The sequence below is a fragment of the Sceloporus undulatus genome, chromosome 6, assembly GCF_019175285.1.
Source record: "Sceloporus undulatus isolate JIND9_A2432 ecotype Alabama chromosome 6, SceUnd_v1.1, whole genome shotgun sequence".
NCBI lineage: Eukaryota > Metazoa > Chordata > Lepidosauria > Squamata > Phrynosomatidae > Sceloporus > Sceloporus undulatus.
This window is the reverse complement of record NC_056527.1, coordinates 48,393,065-48,409,532: the sequence shown is the minus strand read 5'-3', so window position 1 is coordinate 48,409,532 and position 16,468 is coordinate 48,393,065. Positions and strand designations below refer to the sequence as shown.

General features: G+C 38.0%; 1 protein-coding gene across 3 annotated transcripts in view; it reads left to right on the top strand.

Moving 5' to 3' along the window:
- THRB (thyroid hormone receptor beta) overlaps window positions 1–16,468 on the top strand; it is a 240,343-nt gene that overhangs the window by 92,981 nt on the left and 130,894 nt on the right. For all 3 annotated transcript variants that reach the window (XM_042477056.1, XM_042477055.1, XM_042477057.1), the window contains exon 3: window positions 11,291–11,328. In XM_042477056.1, the coding sequence (XP_042332990.1) occupies window positions 11,292–11,328 (37 nt within the window). In that variant the 5' untranslated portion in view covers window position 11,291. The remainder of the gene's footprint in view (window positions 1–11,290; window positions 11,329–16,468) is intronic.

Here is a 16,468-nt window from a genome sequence, read left to right as displayed (position 1 = left end):
TAGATTGTCTGTATGTATTTCATTCTAGCTTCAGGCCTGGTTCTTCCTAGAGTGTTCAAAATGTTCAGAAAATAGTGCTGGGGGACCTATGTTTAATAATATGGGACCTCAAGGCACTGTCTTGTTCCCCTTACTATTTAACAGGGACATGAATCCTGGTCTAGGACAAGTCTGTAGTCTGGGGTTCAGTCTCATCAGTATGTTGATGACACTTAACATTAACTCAACACTGGTTGTTGTTGTTTTTCTATCTCAATCCAAGGAAGCTGTGGCTATTCTAAACCAGTGTGTGTCATTAGTAATTACTGGGCCAGTTGTCCATTGTTAGGTGGCTGTGGACCAGTTGTTCTTCCTTTGACTGACATATCCACAAGACTATTATGAAAATGTGGAGAGGAAGAAGAACCATATTTCTGTCTTGAGCTCTTTAGGGGAAAACATGAGATGTAAATGTAACAGACAAAAGATTGACAGGCCAGTAAGCTTCCCTATGTAAAATGATGGAAAGAAGGGCTTTCATCTCCGTCAGCAAAATGTCTTTATCCAACTCTGCCTACTGACACAAAATTCTTAGTAACGCATAATCCATGATCCTTATATTTGGGAAGCCAATATCAGATGGATCACTTCCCAAGAGATAACTGATGTTAATAAATACATCGGAATTGTAGCTGTGGGCTAGACGAGAGCAAACAAAAGTATGACTATTTGGAAGTTGGCACCACTGAAACCGCTGAGGCTTATTTCTGAGTAAACATGGGTATGTCTGACTTCTAAAAGAGACAAACCCAGCCAAGGATTTTGACCAGTGTTTCTGGAATTTTGAGTGTTGATGTAAGAATTGTGTTTCAGCTTTTCCACTTTTGAGTGATTCTCCAAAACTTTTCCAATTAATGTAAAAATGTTGTTTTGTTTCTCCACTATGAACTGTTCTTTCACTATAAATCCATGTCTGTCAGTCATTTTTGGGCAAGAGGGCCACCATTCAAATCCACATGCAGTAGTGCCAGGCAAGTACATGAATATCATCCTCCACATTTTGCTGTGCCTTGGAATAGTTTTATATCTAAACCACTGAACTGGAGAGGAGAGAGCAGCTGAACTGTAGAGCAGAAGAAACAAGTAACAGTGTAGAGCAGATGCTAAGCTACAGGGCCAGCCCACAACATCCTACTTCCTGAGGGAAAGAACAAGATGGCACCTCTTCTGTTCCATATACAAAAGATGACTGAACTAGCAGTTGACTCGTTAGTGATGCGAATGTGTCCACCACAGTTGAAGGCCCCAGGCTAGCTGAGCAGGCTATGTGGCACCCAGTGCTTTCCTGCAACACCTTGGCTGCAGGCACAAGCAAAGATCTTTGTACAGGTATACCTCAGTTAACAAAGCAGATGTGTTCCAGGCTTTACTTCTTTGGGCCAGAGCAGATGGGCAGGAAAAAGTGTCTCAATCCTGCTTTTCCCCAAAGCAGGTCAAAACACTGTTGCCTGCAGAACCCACTCTCAAGACTGGCCAAATGCGCACAGCCTGACTGCATGGCATGGCATCAAGCTGCCCCACTGGGTAATTTTTTTTGTTCACCTCCCCACCATGCATGCACATGCACAAACACACCACCTGTGACCTATCCAGTATCTCCAACGTGTGCCCAGATGTCATCCCATTGGATGGCCACCCCTTTAATTGGTCACATAGTCACACGTGTGATGCTCTGCCTGTACAGAGCATTGGTGCATCAGTGTGTGAGGGATACATTGGCAGAGCACACTCATTGACACCCCCCCCCACATGCCCCATTCATCCCATGCCTCTTGTTGGACTGTGCGGTTTGTGTATGTTGTAATTACATCCATTGGAGTTGTCACACTTTCATTTCTTTGCTTTGCCGCAGCCCCACACCTGTGTCAGGGTGTTCATATGCAGGCACAAATATGTACTAAATCAAACTGTCTGAGATTCTATTTGCTCTGGTTTTTAGCACCAGAGTGTGGCTTCGGTCCAGTTTCTGCCCACTTTGGAGGCATGCATCATCTAAATGTCTCACTTTCAAAGTGGTTGGAAACTGCTTTATTTGGCCCATTTGTTCCACTTCTCAAACATAAATTTTAGTACCAGAGGCAGAAATAATATAGAAAGAATCCCTAGGTTCCTACTCTGAACACATAAAAAGAGCAGTTCAGCATGTTTCTGCAACCTTTTTATTCAAAACAAACATACGCACATTGGAAATGAAATAACCAGGTCAAGTAAATGCTGCATAAATAAACAAAATTATATTGAATGTTCTAGAAACCACTTGAAAGCTTCTTATAAAATGTATTATTTTTTAGTTTCAACAGCATCCACTTTCCTTATGGTTTCCATTTCGGTGGTGAAACTTATAGATCTGTGCTTTTAAAACATGCCAGGGTAGCTGGTGAAGCAGGCTAACCTGCTTCCACTTTTCATTGTATTTTGCTTTTTATGTGTGCTCAGTAAGTATTTCTGGAGGCAGCTGTTTACTTTGCCTGTTGTATGTAAGCAGACATAGCTACACTGGAGCTAGAGTAGAAGCCTGTTTTTGTCAAGGACTGGTTTTATTGCATTGTTTACTTCAGACACATTGCTGCAGCTCAACACTGAAAGTCTGTCTTTCTCCAGCCCCTTTTCACCATTTTCCTAATAACAACGCATCATTATCATCATCATCACCATCATCATATTCCAGCTAGACAAAAGACAAGAAAGAAGGGCTGAGTTCAGCTCTCATAACAACACTTTGTAAAAAGGAGCTTCTTTGTCAGATGCTTTGTTAACTGAGGTATGCCTGTACTACATAATTATCACTGTCATCTTTATTTATACATCATCTTTATTAATATATTGAAGCCGAATTTTTATGTATAATTGCCAGGCAGCCTTTTATATGGGGTATGTGTTTTAGTTATGTTTTTAACTTTAGCAAATGTTTACAATTTTGTACTGTTTTTTAGCTAGTTAATTTAAATTGTTTTTTTTTAATTTTTATTGTAAAGTTTTAAATGGTTTTATTTCTGAGCTGCCTTGAGTCCCTTTCTGGGAGAAAGGTGGAATAGAAATAAAAATATAAAAATGTACAAAAATTAAAATTAAAACAAAATTAAACCAATAACCATATTAAAATATATATACTCTAAAAAGATTTTAAAAGTTACATAATACAATTTAAATCAATATGGCACTCACAGCCCTTTATTAAATTCTAAAAGCCTGTCAAAATAAAAATAGTGGTTGCAGAGGAAGGGGCTTTTAACTGAGTTGATGATCCATTTTCTTTATTTTATCATCTTTATTTTTCATTAATTTGTTAATTCAAATTTATTTTAATATGCTAACTTACTTTATGTTTTAATTGTATTTTATTTCTCTTACTGTAGGATTCTGTTTTTAGGAGAAAAGTTGGATAGCAATCCAGCAAACAAACTGTAGGACCTTGTTTTTGCTTAGAAAATGGATCATGCATTTATTTGTTTATGTATTTATATTTAGTATTTCCTTTATTGTTTTCCCATTAAAAACCATCAAGTTTGTATACAACAAATTTTAAAAAGCAAGGAGAACAAGAAAAGTGGTCTCATAAAAACATCGAAGCCAGCAATAATTGAAGACATTAACATAGTAACATTACTAATGTTCTAAAAGGATATAAAAAGATATGTCTTGATATCTTTTCTTTTAAAAAGAGAAGATGGAGACTGATTATAATTCCTACTGTAGTTCATTTTATAATCCAGCAATGTTGACTGGTGCCTTGCATGCCATGAATTTGCTTCAGGTTTTATTTTGATCTTTGAAGCACTTGAGGACTAAGAGGAGAAACAGACTGCCCTTGAGAAAGCTGGATTGGGGCCATGGCAACCACATGCCATGGTCTCAATCTACCATTTTTGTGGGTGCAAAAAGAAGCGGCAAATTGCAAAAAGCCGGTTTTTCCCGCCTTGCCATAGCTTTACAGCGTTCCAGTGGTTCATGGCATCTAAACGCCATGCCGACGGAGTGCCCAGAGGCCGACCCATGAATGGGCCACTGGACGGCATGAAGCTGGTTTCAGAGCATGCAGTGTCAAAACGCTGCACTCTGAAGCCAGACGAACAGCAGCGCAAAAAGGCGCTCTATTTCGCCCCTATGACATCATTTTGGCTAGCTCTTTTTAAGGCTGGAGTAAAACCTGGAATGGAACAGACTGACCAGATATAGTCCTTTACCAGGACATGTCCTACATTTCAGCCTTCTGTCCAGGAGGAATTCCAAAATGTCCTCCATTTTGAACATGACTAAGAAGTGTGATTTGATATTTGTATTAGGGCTTTTAGCTTTTATTTTGGAATGTCCTACATTCTTCTTGAATGCCTTACATTTTAAGCAACCTTGTCTTCCTTTATACTGTAGTTATGACATCTGGTCCCCCGTTGTGTGTAAAAGATGGGGAATACTGGGAGCTGTAATCCAAAAAGTTAAATTCTTCAAACTCTGTATTAGAGTAATGTGATCCTGATCTTGAACGTTGTTTCATGTGTTTGTTATGCATGTGCTGTCTTACTAATTTTATAAATGTGAGTCTTTTTTAAAAAACGAAAGTGGAAAATAGTTGTAGGAATTGAGGGTGTGTGTGACATCATAGAGACCAATAGCATTGTGCTTAGCCGGCTTTAAAATAGAATGGTCGTTTTCTAGATCCAGCAACTGGATAAAAACATAAATGAAGGTTTTATTTAACCATTGGCTTTGTGTTCTGTTTATTTGCTAATTTTGTTTTGTTCCACTTGGCTACTGATAGCAAAATGTAGGCTGTGAAATTATCTAAAGCAGAGTTTTGGAAACTGCGGTTGATTTCGAGCCATCTTGCCAGATTTATTTTTTTCCACATTTTGGTTCAGTTTTGACAGTTGGCTTGTTTGTCTGAAAGAAGAGCTTTTGGGTATGCAGAAAGGAAGTACCAGCAAGTACGTTCTCTTTTTTGCTAAAACAAAATACGTAGAAAAGTGTTTTGTAGCTTGGGATGTTTGTGTGAGCTTTTCTTGTTGCGTAGATACAAGTGAGTGTATATGTAACACCCTTCAATGCTAATGAAATCAGCATGGATAAATAACCCAAATACACTCCTGAAAGGAGAAGAAAAATACTTTAAAACACATTTTTGTGGTTCCTCTACAAAAATAATGTATTTGTCTGTATTGGAAATAGGGAAACAGAAATTACTTAACTCACAGATGACATAGCCTAATTTCTTCTTTTTTGTTAAATTCCTTAATGGTGGATCCAGAGAACCTTTTCTTGGCTGCACATTTGCTTATGTGAAACCAAACCTCTTCACGTGGTCACAACAAACCAAAGCACTTTTATTACAAAAGCAACAAACATCTGCAGTGTCTCTACTCCCTCTCCATAAAGTATGCTTTGGACTCTTTTAAGAACACAACGTACTGGACTAAAAACAAGTTACCAAAATTGTTTAAAATAGGAAATTGCTTCAAGCCTACCCTTAGTGCATTTAAAATTGCCGAGTCCATTTTACAAAAATAAAATAAAATAAAATGTTTACATACCTTATTTACCTTTTGGACTGGTTTATTGTCAAGTTGGAGAAAGGTTTTCAGGTTCTCCCCCCCAATCACTTTAAATAGTGTGTGTGTTTTATGTGAAATAATTTCTGTGCACTAAGAAAAAAATAGAATCATAGAATTGGAAGAGACCGCAAGGACCATCCAGTCCAACTTCCTGCCATGCAGGAACTCACAATCAAAGCCCCCCAACAGATGGTGGCCATCCATCCTCTGTTTAAAAATCTCCAAAGAAGGAGACTCCACCGCACTCCGAAGGAGTGTGTTCCACTGTCAAACAGCCCTTACTATCAGGAGGTTCCTCCTAATGTTGAGGTAGAATCTCTTTTCCTGCAGTTTACATCCATTGTTCCGGGTCCTAGTCTCTGGAGCAGCTGAAAAAAAGCTTGCTTCCTCCTCAATATAACATCCCTTCAAGTATTTAAACAGTGGTATTATATCTTAACCTTCTCTTCTCCAGACTAAATATCCCCAGCTCCTTAAGGCATTCGTCATAGGGCATGGTTTCAAGACCCTTGACCATTTTAGTCACCCTCCTTTGGACACGCTCCAGTTTCTCAACATCTTTTTTGAATTCTGGTGCCCAGAACTGGACACAGTATTCCAGGTGGGGCCTGACCAAAGCAGAATACAGTGGCACTTTTACTTCCCTCAATATGGACACTATACTTCTGTTGATGCAACCTAAAATCTCATTGGCCTTTTTAGCTGCCGCATCACACTGTTGACTCATGTTCAACTTGTGGTCTATTTGGACTCCTACATCCCTTTCACATATACTATTATCAATCCAGGTGTCCCCCATTCTATGTCTATACATTTCATTTTTTTCTGCCTAAGTGCAGCACCTTACATTTTTCCCTATTGAAATTTATTTGTTAGTTTTGGCCCAGCTTTCTAATCTATTAAGGTCATTTTGAATTTTGAACCTGTCCTCGGGGGTATTAGCTACTCCTCCTAATTTGGTGTCATCTGCTTTGATAAGCATTCCCTCTATTGATAAAGGTGTTGAATAGCAACTTTTTAGATTTGTCTGGTCAACCAATTACAAATCCACCTAATGCAGTGGTTCTCAACCTTCCTAATACCGCGACATTTTAATACAATTCCTCATATTGTGGTGATCCCAACCGTAAAACTGTGGTGTCTCGGTTCCTAAGACCATCGGAAATATGTGTTTTCTGATGGTTTTAGGCAACACCTGTGAAAGGGTCATTCGACCCCAAAGGGATCGCGATACACAAGTTGAGAACTGCTGACCTAACAGTTGTATTGTCTAACCACAATTTACTACTGTATATACTCATGTATAAGTCTAGAAATTTGGGTCAAAAAATTGACCCAAAAAAACCTCAGTCGACTTATCCATGGGGTCAAAGTAAGTACTATACTTTAACTCTTATTTAAAAGAATGAAGCATCCCCTGGTGAAAAGTAAGAGTATTAGCCCATCCTGGAAGCACTGAACCCCTCTAGTTTCTCATCCATCCAGCCTTAAGAGTGAGCACAAAGAGTTATGTCTGCTGGAATTTTATAAGTTCTTTGACATTGTTTTGCTTTGCTTCATCCTTTAGATCCTTTGCTATATGCCCTTAGGTTTTACCTTCGACTTATCCATGGGTCATAGTAAAATCCATAATTCTGGCCCCAAAACTTGCCCTCGACTTATACACGAGGTCGACATATAGTCAAGTATATATGGTAGCTTGATTGGGAAAATATAATGGGGGACCTTGTCAAAGTCCTTACTGAAAACAAGATATTGTATGTTACATCCACAGCATTTACTTCATCTACCAAAGGAGGGGGGGGAGAGAGAAATCAGATTAGTCTGGCATGACTTGCTTTTGAGAAATCCATGTTGACTTTTTGTGATTATAGCATTCCCTTCTAAATGTTCACAGAATGTCTGTTTAATGATCTGCTCTGGAATCTTTCCTGATATTGATGTCAGACTAACTGGACAGTAATTGTTGGTATCTTTTCTCCCCCCCCCCTTTTTTTTATTTTTTATTTTTTTATTTATTTTTTTTTTTTGAATGGGGACAACATTTACCCTCCTCCAGTCTTTTGGGACTTCTTCTGTTCTGTTTTCAAAGATTGTTTCCAATGGCTCTGAGATTACATTTGTCAATTCTTTTAATACCCTTGGGTGTAGTTCATTTATGTTTATTAATTTAACCAGGTATTTCTGTACTACCTCTTTACTTTTTCTGAGCTGCATTTCCCCTATTATGTCCTCTCCTCCAAATGCAGATATACCATTCATATTTAACATTCTGAAGTGGAAAGATGGAGTATTCTATGTCTATATGTGTGCATGATTTTAGTGTTGGAATGACCCCTCCCCCCAAAAAAAAATCACATTTTTTTGTGTTTCATTTAAATAAAGATTTTTTTAAAAAAGTATCCCACACTGGGCTTTACACCTGAATCCTAAGTTTGTCCCATCGTACAATAAACCACTATCCTAATTATTTCACGTTTAAATGATATTTGACTAGTTTGTAAAACCTGTGCCTCCAGGGTTCTACAGTGGTGCCTCGGGATACGAAATGATCGGGTTACGAAATTTCCGGGATACGAAAAAGTTGGATTGGCAAAAACTGTTTCGGGTTACGAAATATTTTTCGGGTTACGAAATTCATTTCGGCACGAAATTCAAATGCTGCAAAGTGCAGCTATAGGCTTTCCAGTGCTAACGGAAAGCCTTTTCGGGTTCCGAAATTTTCGGGTTACGAAAGGAATGGCGGAACGAATTAATTTCGTAACCCAAGGCACCACTGTACTTACTAATACTTTAAAAAAAACTTTGAGTAGTTTAGGAATGATTTTTTAAATATCAATTAGTTACAGTTCCCTCTCCGATATCTAGTTACCTGGTGAAAAGCAACTCTTAGTATTGTATAGTTGGAACAGACCTAGAGATCATTTAATCCAAACCTCAGCCAATACAGGAATCTATCACTAAAGTATCCTTGATAGATGGTAATCAAATCTTTGTCTAAAAATCTGCAGTGAAGAAGAATCCACCACCTTCCAACATAGTCTTTTCTACTCTTGAATAGCTCTTACCATCAGGGAATTCTTCCTGCCCTTTCTATTTGTAATTTGAATCCTTTGGTCCAGGTTCTACCCACACTTTGCATTCCCGTTTTACAATACAGATTAATACAGATTAAAAACAACAACACCCAATCAAATTCTATAGGCCAGTGAGTATTAGTGCAAAACAAAAATGTAGTCTTGTCCCATCTCATTACCTCAACACTTTCAATGAGTAGGAGGCAGTAGCACAAGGAATAGCACAAAGCAGCCTGAACCATGGTTCATTCCTCCTTTTCCATTTAGTGTGGAAACACTCCAGTAACTGTGGGGGCAAAGAAATGAATTACAAGCCCCAGCTACTTTTTAAAGCATGTTTTAAAAACTATGCATATAATTACGTCATGCTAGAGGCTTTTCAGCAGTATCTTTCCTTCCTTTTTGTTATCCATCACAACTGATTAAAATTCCCTTCAGAAAGAACCATAAACCAGTCTTTACTCTGGATGATGGGAAATGTACCTGGAGGGCAGTCACTGGGGAAACCCAAGAAAAACAAAGGAGCAGCTGAGACACTGCAGACTATCCTGTATTTGGGATTTACTATTTTCAGAACCTTGTAGAAGTACCTCAATTAGATTAGCTGTTGTCCTACTTATGGCATTTCTTTTTTAGCAACTGCTGTGCAGCTGCCTCGATAGATTTACTTTATTGTGAGGACTGGAATTTTTAAACACAATATAGGTTCAAAATGTTGCCCATGCCTTCAAGGGGAGATTTGGCAATTTTGCCATGTTTTGGGATTTCCCTGGCTCTTTTGGGCCAAGGAGAAGTCTTTTTATAGCCAAAGAGTAAACCAAAAGGGACTGTTGGAAGTTACTTCTTGGTTCAAAAAAGGCCTCATCTGGGCCTTAAACAGTTCAAGGGGCAAAAAAAAAAAGGCATTGAAATTTATCTCCAAATCCCCTAGCCTAGAGAGTATGGGAGACATTTTGATTACATTTTCAGAAATATTTGTGGGGGAATAGAGGACATGGCGGCGGGTGTGTGTGTGGTGTATGTGACTTTGTGAGGTCATGGGGAGGGTAGCCTCCAGAACTTGTGTAACTGTCCAGCTCTGCAATATATATATATTGGGTGAGAAAACACCAGTTTCAAGTATTGTGTGCTTGTTTATTTGTTTAAAATATTTATACCTTAATGCATATTATAAAGTCTCTAGACAGATTTGAATAAAATCATTCTTAAGCAATGATTTGTTTAAACAAGGACAAGAACAACCATTTAAAGCAATAAAAATAATGTAAACATTTAAAAAGCATATTAATAATTGAAAAAGATAAAACAATGTAAAATCATCTGTTTATACAGATTTATAAAAAGACAGGTTTTAATTTGACATTAGATTGAGACCAATGTTAGTGTCAATCAGGCCTCCAAGAGGAGGGCATCTCACAACTGGTGTATCACAGTGGAGAAGGTCATGTCCTACATCTTCACATAGTATGTTGCTTTAGCTGGTGGGACATAGAAGAGGGCTTTTCCAGCAGATATCAGTTTTTAGTGGCCATATTACAAACATAGAGAGAGATGTATATAAAGCTTTCAGCCCATGGGGGCCACAAGCATTCCAAGCCACAGAGTCTACTCAGGCTTTTAGTGACAGAGATGGATCCAGGAGTACTCCCAAGGTATGCATCTGCTCCTTCAGAGGGACTGTTGCTCCATTAAGAGCAACCACTTACCCAGTTGCCAGACCTAGGTATCACCAACTGACAGTCTCCATCGTATTGAGATTCAGTTTCAGTTTATTGGCTTTCAGCCAGTTCATTACTGCATCCAGGTCCTGGTCCAGCACCTTCACAGCTCCAGCTGACTGACATTAAGAGAAAGGACGGTCCCATCAGAATGCTGGTGACACCCAAACTCCTAATGACCTGACCCATTGTATGCATATCATCAACCTGCTTAAAAAATGCCTTATGAAGACATTATGATTCTGACATGCCAGACTCAGCAATAGATTAAATAAATTAATATATCTAATCAGTGTGTATGTAATTTACTGCAATAGTTACTGCCATGCTGGGAAGATTCACAAAGTCTCTTCACATCACCTGGATTGCTAAATGTTCTTATATCACTTGTTTTTTGATATTCAAAAACATGAGATAGCCCATCAAAGTTACTGGATTAAGTGTGGAAGTCTTTGGTTTTGCATGGTCATCTCCTGATTTCTCAGCCTTTTATCATACTTTCAAATGTTCTTTTCTCAGTGTTAGGGTTTCATTTTGTCAATATGCATGAAGACCAGAGTCTGCATGTTATATGCTGTTTCCATGTTTGACTGGAGGCACAATGCCCCCATTCTTTAGATTTTTAATGAGCTCCATTAAGGAGCATCAAAGGCAAAAATCTAAATCTAAAGCTGTTAAGGCTGTGCTGGCGGGAGCAGAACCTGAGGATGGATCTTTCGGCAAAATTCAATTGTTATGGTGTCCCCTTCCTCCAATTTTGAACTGAGCTATAGTTTTTAGGAACATTTTAAAAAGGAAAAGTGTAGCTATTGCTTAAATGGGGTGTATTAAAGCTCTTTAAAGCAGTGGGTTGCACATGTGCCCATACTGCAAAATATTTAATGAATACCAACTTCTCTTCTCTCCACAGCATGCAAGAGATTCCAGGACTTCGGCTTTCTGATCAAAGTAAGTGATCTTGAACAAAAGTGTGGGAGGTAGATGTAAAAGTTTGAAATACTGTCCGTCAGAGTGGGAGGGCATGGGATATTAACCAGGTGTGAAAATGGTTCTATCTAATCTCTTGGGACAAAGACTTGCACAACTGGCATTTGAATAATCAGTGTCCGAAAGAGCCTGAAGAAGTTGTTGGGATTTGGGGACAAACAAACATCTTCCAAGCAACTAGGCAGGAGTGTAATTACTACAAAGTGATAATACCACCTTTTCTGAGCACAGCCGGAGGCAAATGGTCAAATATCATATAATGTATACATATGCCTAAATCAAACTGTGAGTACTAATCAGAGTGGACTCATTAAATCTATTCTGCTTAGTATTTTCATTTATTTCAAGGGTGGCCAATTTCCCCTCATGGACCACCTCTCCTATCAAGTCCTCATCTCTCTAAAAATTGCAACATTGTGAAGTAATGTTGTGTCACTTCCTCTCACCATTTTGAGATGGACAGCACAGCTGATCAAATACTGTACTGCATACCCAATAAGATTTCTGGGTTTGGCAAATTTTGAAGAATAGCTATGTTTAACTAAAAAAGAGGTTTTTGAGAAGAAAGCCACAATTTCCTGCTTTGTATGTGGAAAGATATTAATTTGACCCCTGATATTTCTAGCGGGGGCTGAGAAAGGTCAATTCCTGAAAAACCTGGAGGTAAAGTGGAGATATTACTGAGCTGCATGAAAGAAAGGTCTGACTCAGTACATGGAATGGTGACTCATGCTCTAAATGAGCATTGTCACAGTGTGTGAGAACACTGAAGGATTCAGCTGACAGGCAAGAAGAATGATGACAGTAAGAAATGCCTGCTATTGGTTTTCATTAATAACATGTAAGAAAGGTAGATTAATAACAAGAGCCCCACATTCATGCCAAGAAAACCTTCTGGAGAATAACAAGAAGTGTTCGTGTAGTTAATCAGTGCCATACTTCCTAATATGAGAAACTGGCATGATGCTTGTAATGGAATCCAGCTCACGCACTTTGACTTGTCCTTTTCTTGTTTTTCCCATCCAAACCCTTCTATATATTATGTTACAGATTCAAGAAATAAGTTGTTACTATTGCAGGAGGAAACTCTTGATATCTGTGCTGCTACTGTCTTGGGGGCATAAGTTGTTTATGCATTAACATACAGCTGGTGCATATGGGAGATAGGCAGAAGCAGAAATACATTTAGGTGAACCCAGGTTAATTTTCTTTCAGTGGATGATGATAATTTGATGGGTAAGAGAAGGGAAGCTTGTTTATTGAAAGGTTAAACTAGTTTCTACTATACCCACATGATAAAGTAAAATATCAGGACTATCCATGCATTTTGTTAGGACCAGCTCATTTAGTGTCATTGTTATATTGTAAATATCCTCCATTGTTTTTTATTTGTAATTTGCAAATTAATGTTGATTATGCACATAACATTGAATCCCATTGTGAGAGAAATAAATAAATAAATAAATAAATAACTTTGTGCGCTGGTTGGAGGATTCTGGAAGCAGCAGTACAAAGTAAAACCTTTTTACACTGTGATTATTTTATTAGATAGGTAGATACAAATTTAGATATTGTTTAAATGGTTTTTAGAGATTTGACTTCAAATTTAAAATTCAAATTCCACAAGCACATGAAAGGTGTTTCTCCTGCCCCGCTCCTGCTATGATGACAATACTGTGTTGTTGTCTTCAACAGTCACACTTTAGAAAGAATATGGAAGTGTACCTAATTCTAGTATTTAATGTCAATAAAGTGTGAAATATAGGAAGAGATGTGGAAATTAATTAATTAATTAACTAGTACCTAGTATCTGTGCAGTAATAACAAGAAGAATAAACAAAGGGTGCTATTTTTTTTAAAAGATGGGAAATGTGTTTTTATGTTCCATCCCCCTGCCCCTCTTTGCCATCACTACTTTATATCATAATGTCCTCTTGAGAGAAAGCTTGATTTGTGCTCTGATCTCCAACAAGTGGCACCAATTCCACTTTTTACAATGTGTGGTCTTCCTGTAATAGCAGAGGCGGCTTCAAGCATCAGTCTTATCAGGCAGAAGGAATCTCAGGAGCCTTGAAAGAAGTGTGTGGGAAAGGAGGCTCTAGAGAAATGATTCATCATCATGGCAACTGTATAATTAATTTGAATGCAAAGATGATAATACTGTTGAGCACTCCTCACTTCCATCAGCCACCACTCAAGGTATTACAGGCACAATTACTACTAGGTTTAGTTTCCTTCTCTTGAAAGAGCATTGGACAAGTATGGTGTCTACAACTGTAATCCTTGCTGCTTTACTTAGGAATATACAAACAGAGTATTTTGGAAGCAAATACATGACTACAGCCCAATTGCAAAACTTTTGATCCTGCATCAGATTTCTAGAGAATAGCTAAACCTTAAAATGCTTCAGTTTCAGGCAATGTAATGGCTGCTGTTTCTTTGCATGTTCTGCTAGCCCAAGGATAGCACTTTTCAAGGGCAGGGAAGAGACTGTTCCAGAAACATTAATGTTTTTATTGTTGATTTTATTTTCTGTGACTACCCATTTGTTGCCAGGTGATAGGTCCCTTTCACAGCACTTGAGGAAGCCACCCACATAACAGAACAATAGCAAATAAGTATTAATTTGCACAAAGCCTTTTCATCATTCTAATTCTTCGCATGAAATAATGTTTAAAGCAAAAACAAAGTAAAATAAAAATGGGCACATCACAGTTCTCCTGTCCTCTTCTCTGTCTGAATTTATATGTGCTAAAGGAGGAAATGAGAGGGAAATTATTAATCAAAATTGTTGTTGTGTTGTAATGTGCTTTCAGTTGTTTCTGACTTTTGGCAACCTTAAAGCCTATCATGGGATTTCCTTAGCAATATATGTTAAGAGGGGGTTTGCCTTTGCCTTCCTTTGAGGCTAAGAGAATGTGACTTGCCCAGGGTCACCCAGTGGCTTTCCATGCCTGAACAGGGACGTGAACCCTGGTCTCCCAAATTGTAGTCCCAACACTCAAAATGCTACATTATGCTGTCTCCCAGTCAAAATTGTGCCTTTTATTCCTCTAGAACCAGTGTAAACATAAATGCATGGATTTATTCCAGTGATTGGTCCCATGAGATTCATAATTAAGTGAAGATTTTATCACGGAGTTTCCCAGTCCAATACACTGGTGAGATTATGGTGTGGGGAGGGGGAGAAGGTGAATATTAAAATATGTGGGATAAAGCCCCCCAGAAACTTTTACCCCTTCTTTTAAGGAATATGAATATACAGTGGTAATTAGATAATCAATTAGAATTGTAAGGCGCAGTTACAATTAATGGGTCCTCAGCATATGGAACAATTAATGGGTCCTCAGCATATGGAAGAGACATATTAATAATATTTATTTGTATCTCGCCTCTCCCTGTATTGGATCGAGGCGGGTAACAGCAAATAAGAACAATAAAATCAAACATGAATATCAATAGATAAAAGCATAACAGGACATATTAGATCCTAGTTACCCTATCTCCCTCCCACTCTAAAATACCATTAAAAAACAATTCCCAATAAAATGGTTAATAAAATAAACCCAAGGAGGTTTCCACTTAGAGTCATTCCACTCCATAAACTCAGAAATAATTTGGATGAAAAATGTAGAGTGTAACACTTCTAGAGAAAAAAGTCTAGTACTGTACTAATTCTGTCCAGCTAGTATGGAGTAGTGGTTTGAGTCCTGGAGTAGGACTCTGGATGAACAGGATTAGAATTCCTGGTCAGCCATAAAAATCCACTGGGTGATCATGGGCATGTCACAGTCTTGATGACAATGGCCAGCTCCTTCTGAACATGATAGGGTCACCATGAGTTGGAATCAGTTTGAAGACACATAACATCAACAACTTATTTCAGTGCAATCTGCTTTTGCAGTTCTTTGACTGTCAGAATGTAAAAGCAAAGGCTCTTCCATTGTTTGCCAGGTTCTGATTTTCCTTGCCACACCTGGCATGCATATATCATGACAAGATACTGATCTTTCAGTGTTCTGAAGATATAAAAGCCCTCTACAAATGTTATCTTTGAGGGAAAGCAATCTGTTTCTTTTCTTTTCTTTTTCTTTTTCTTTTTTTGTGCAGTAAAACAATATATAAAAAGGTCTTTCCTGGGAGAAACAAATAGAGAGCCTTCCTAAATATGCTATTGCTGTTGCTTTCCCTGTAATAAACAGCAGGTGCTGGATGGGAAATGAATGGTTACTGTGCAAACCAGGAATGTGGGTGTGATTGATTTCTAGCCTTGTTTATTTTAATGTTTTTAAAAACTATTTGTAAATCTATCTCTTTTTTAAAAAGGGGGAAGCAGCTAATTCAAAGCTCTATAAAAACCTCTGCTGAAAATGATTTCAGAATAGTAGAGCAAACTAACAAACTATATATATATTAGCAACCTTATTTATACATAAAATATGTTTTTTCTCAAAATGTTGCTTTCTCTGATATAGACATAATTCTCCATAGACAGTGATCAATTAGGACTTCTTTAGCAATGTGCTTCTAATGCCTTCTCTTGGGTCGTCTAACAATAGCGGCTGTAGGCTATGCAAAGCATTCCCTTCTCTCAGTGGCTGATGGGATTGGCCGAGCAATGAACTCAACTTTGTTAGCAAGCGTAGGCTCCAGAGCTGTGAATCAGCCATGCATGAGGCAGTTGTTTCTGGGGTTTACTTTATGATTGCTTGCAATCTGAGCATCCTTTTTCTTTGGTAGAATTCTTTGAATATTTCAGAAGTTGAAGAAATGTGTTACAGAACCAGTGAAAATGATGTCATTTATGTAGAAGCGATTTAGACTGAAATTGTTCTAAAGAGCAATTGTGGCTGCACTAAAGGGAAATACTAGAAATCTGCTATATCATTTTTGTTTATTCTTATAGACGCATATCCTGTTTTTCATTAAAAAGTTGAAAGGTGACAACATCACAGTGATACAAACTACAGTACAAAAAATTTTTAAGGATCAAACTAGCTACAAAGCAGCAGCAGATTATAGAATTTTATCACATGTTTCTGGTACATAGAAATGTTTGAAAATGTCCAGCCTTATCTTTTCCAACCATCCTGTGATGTTT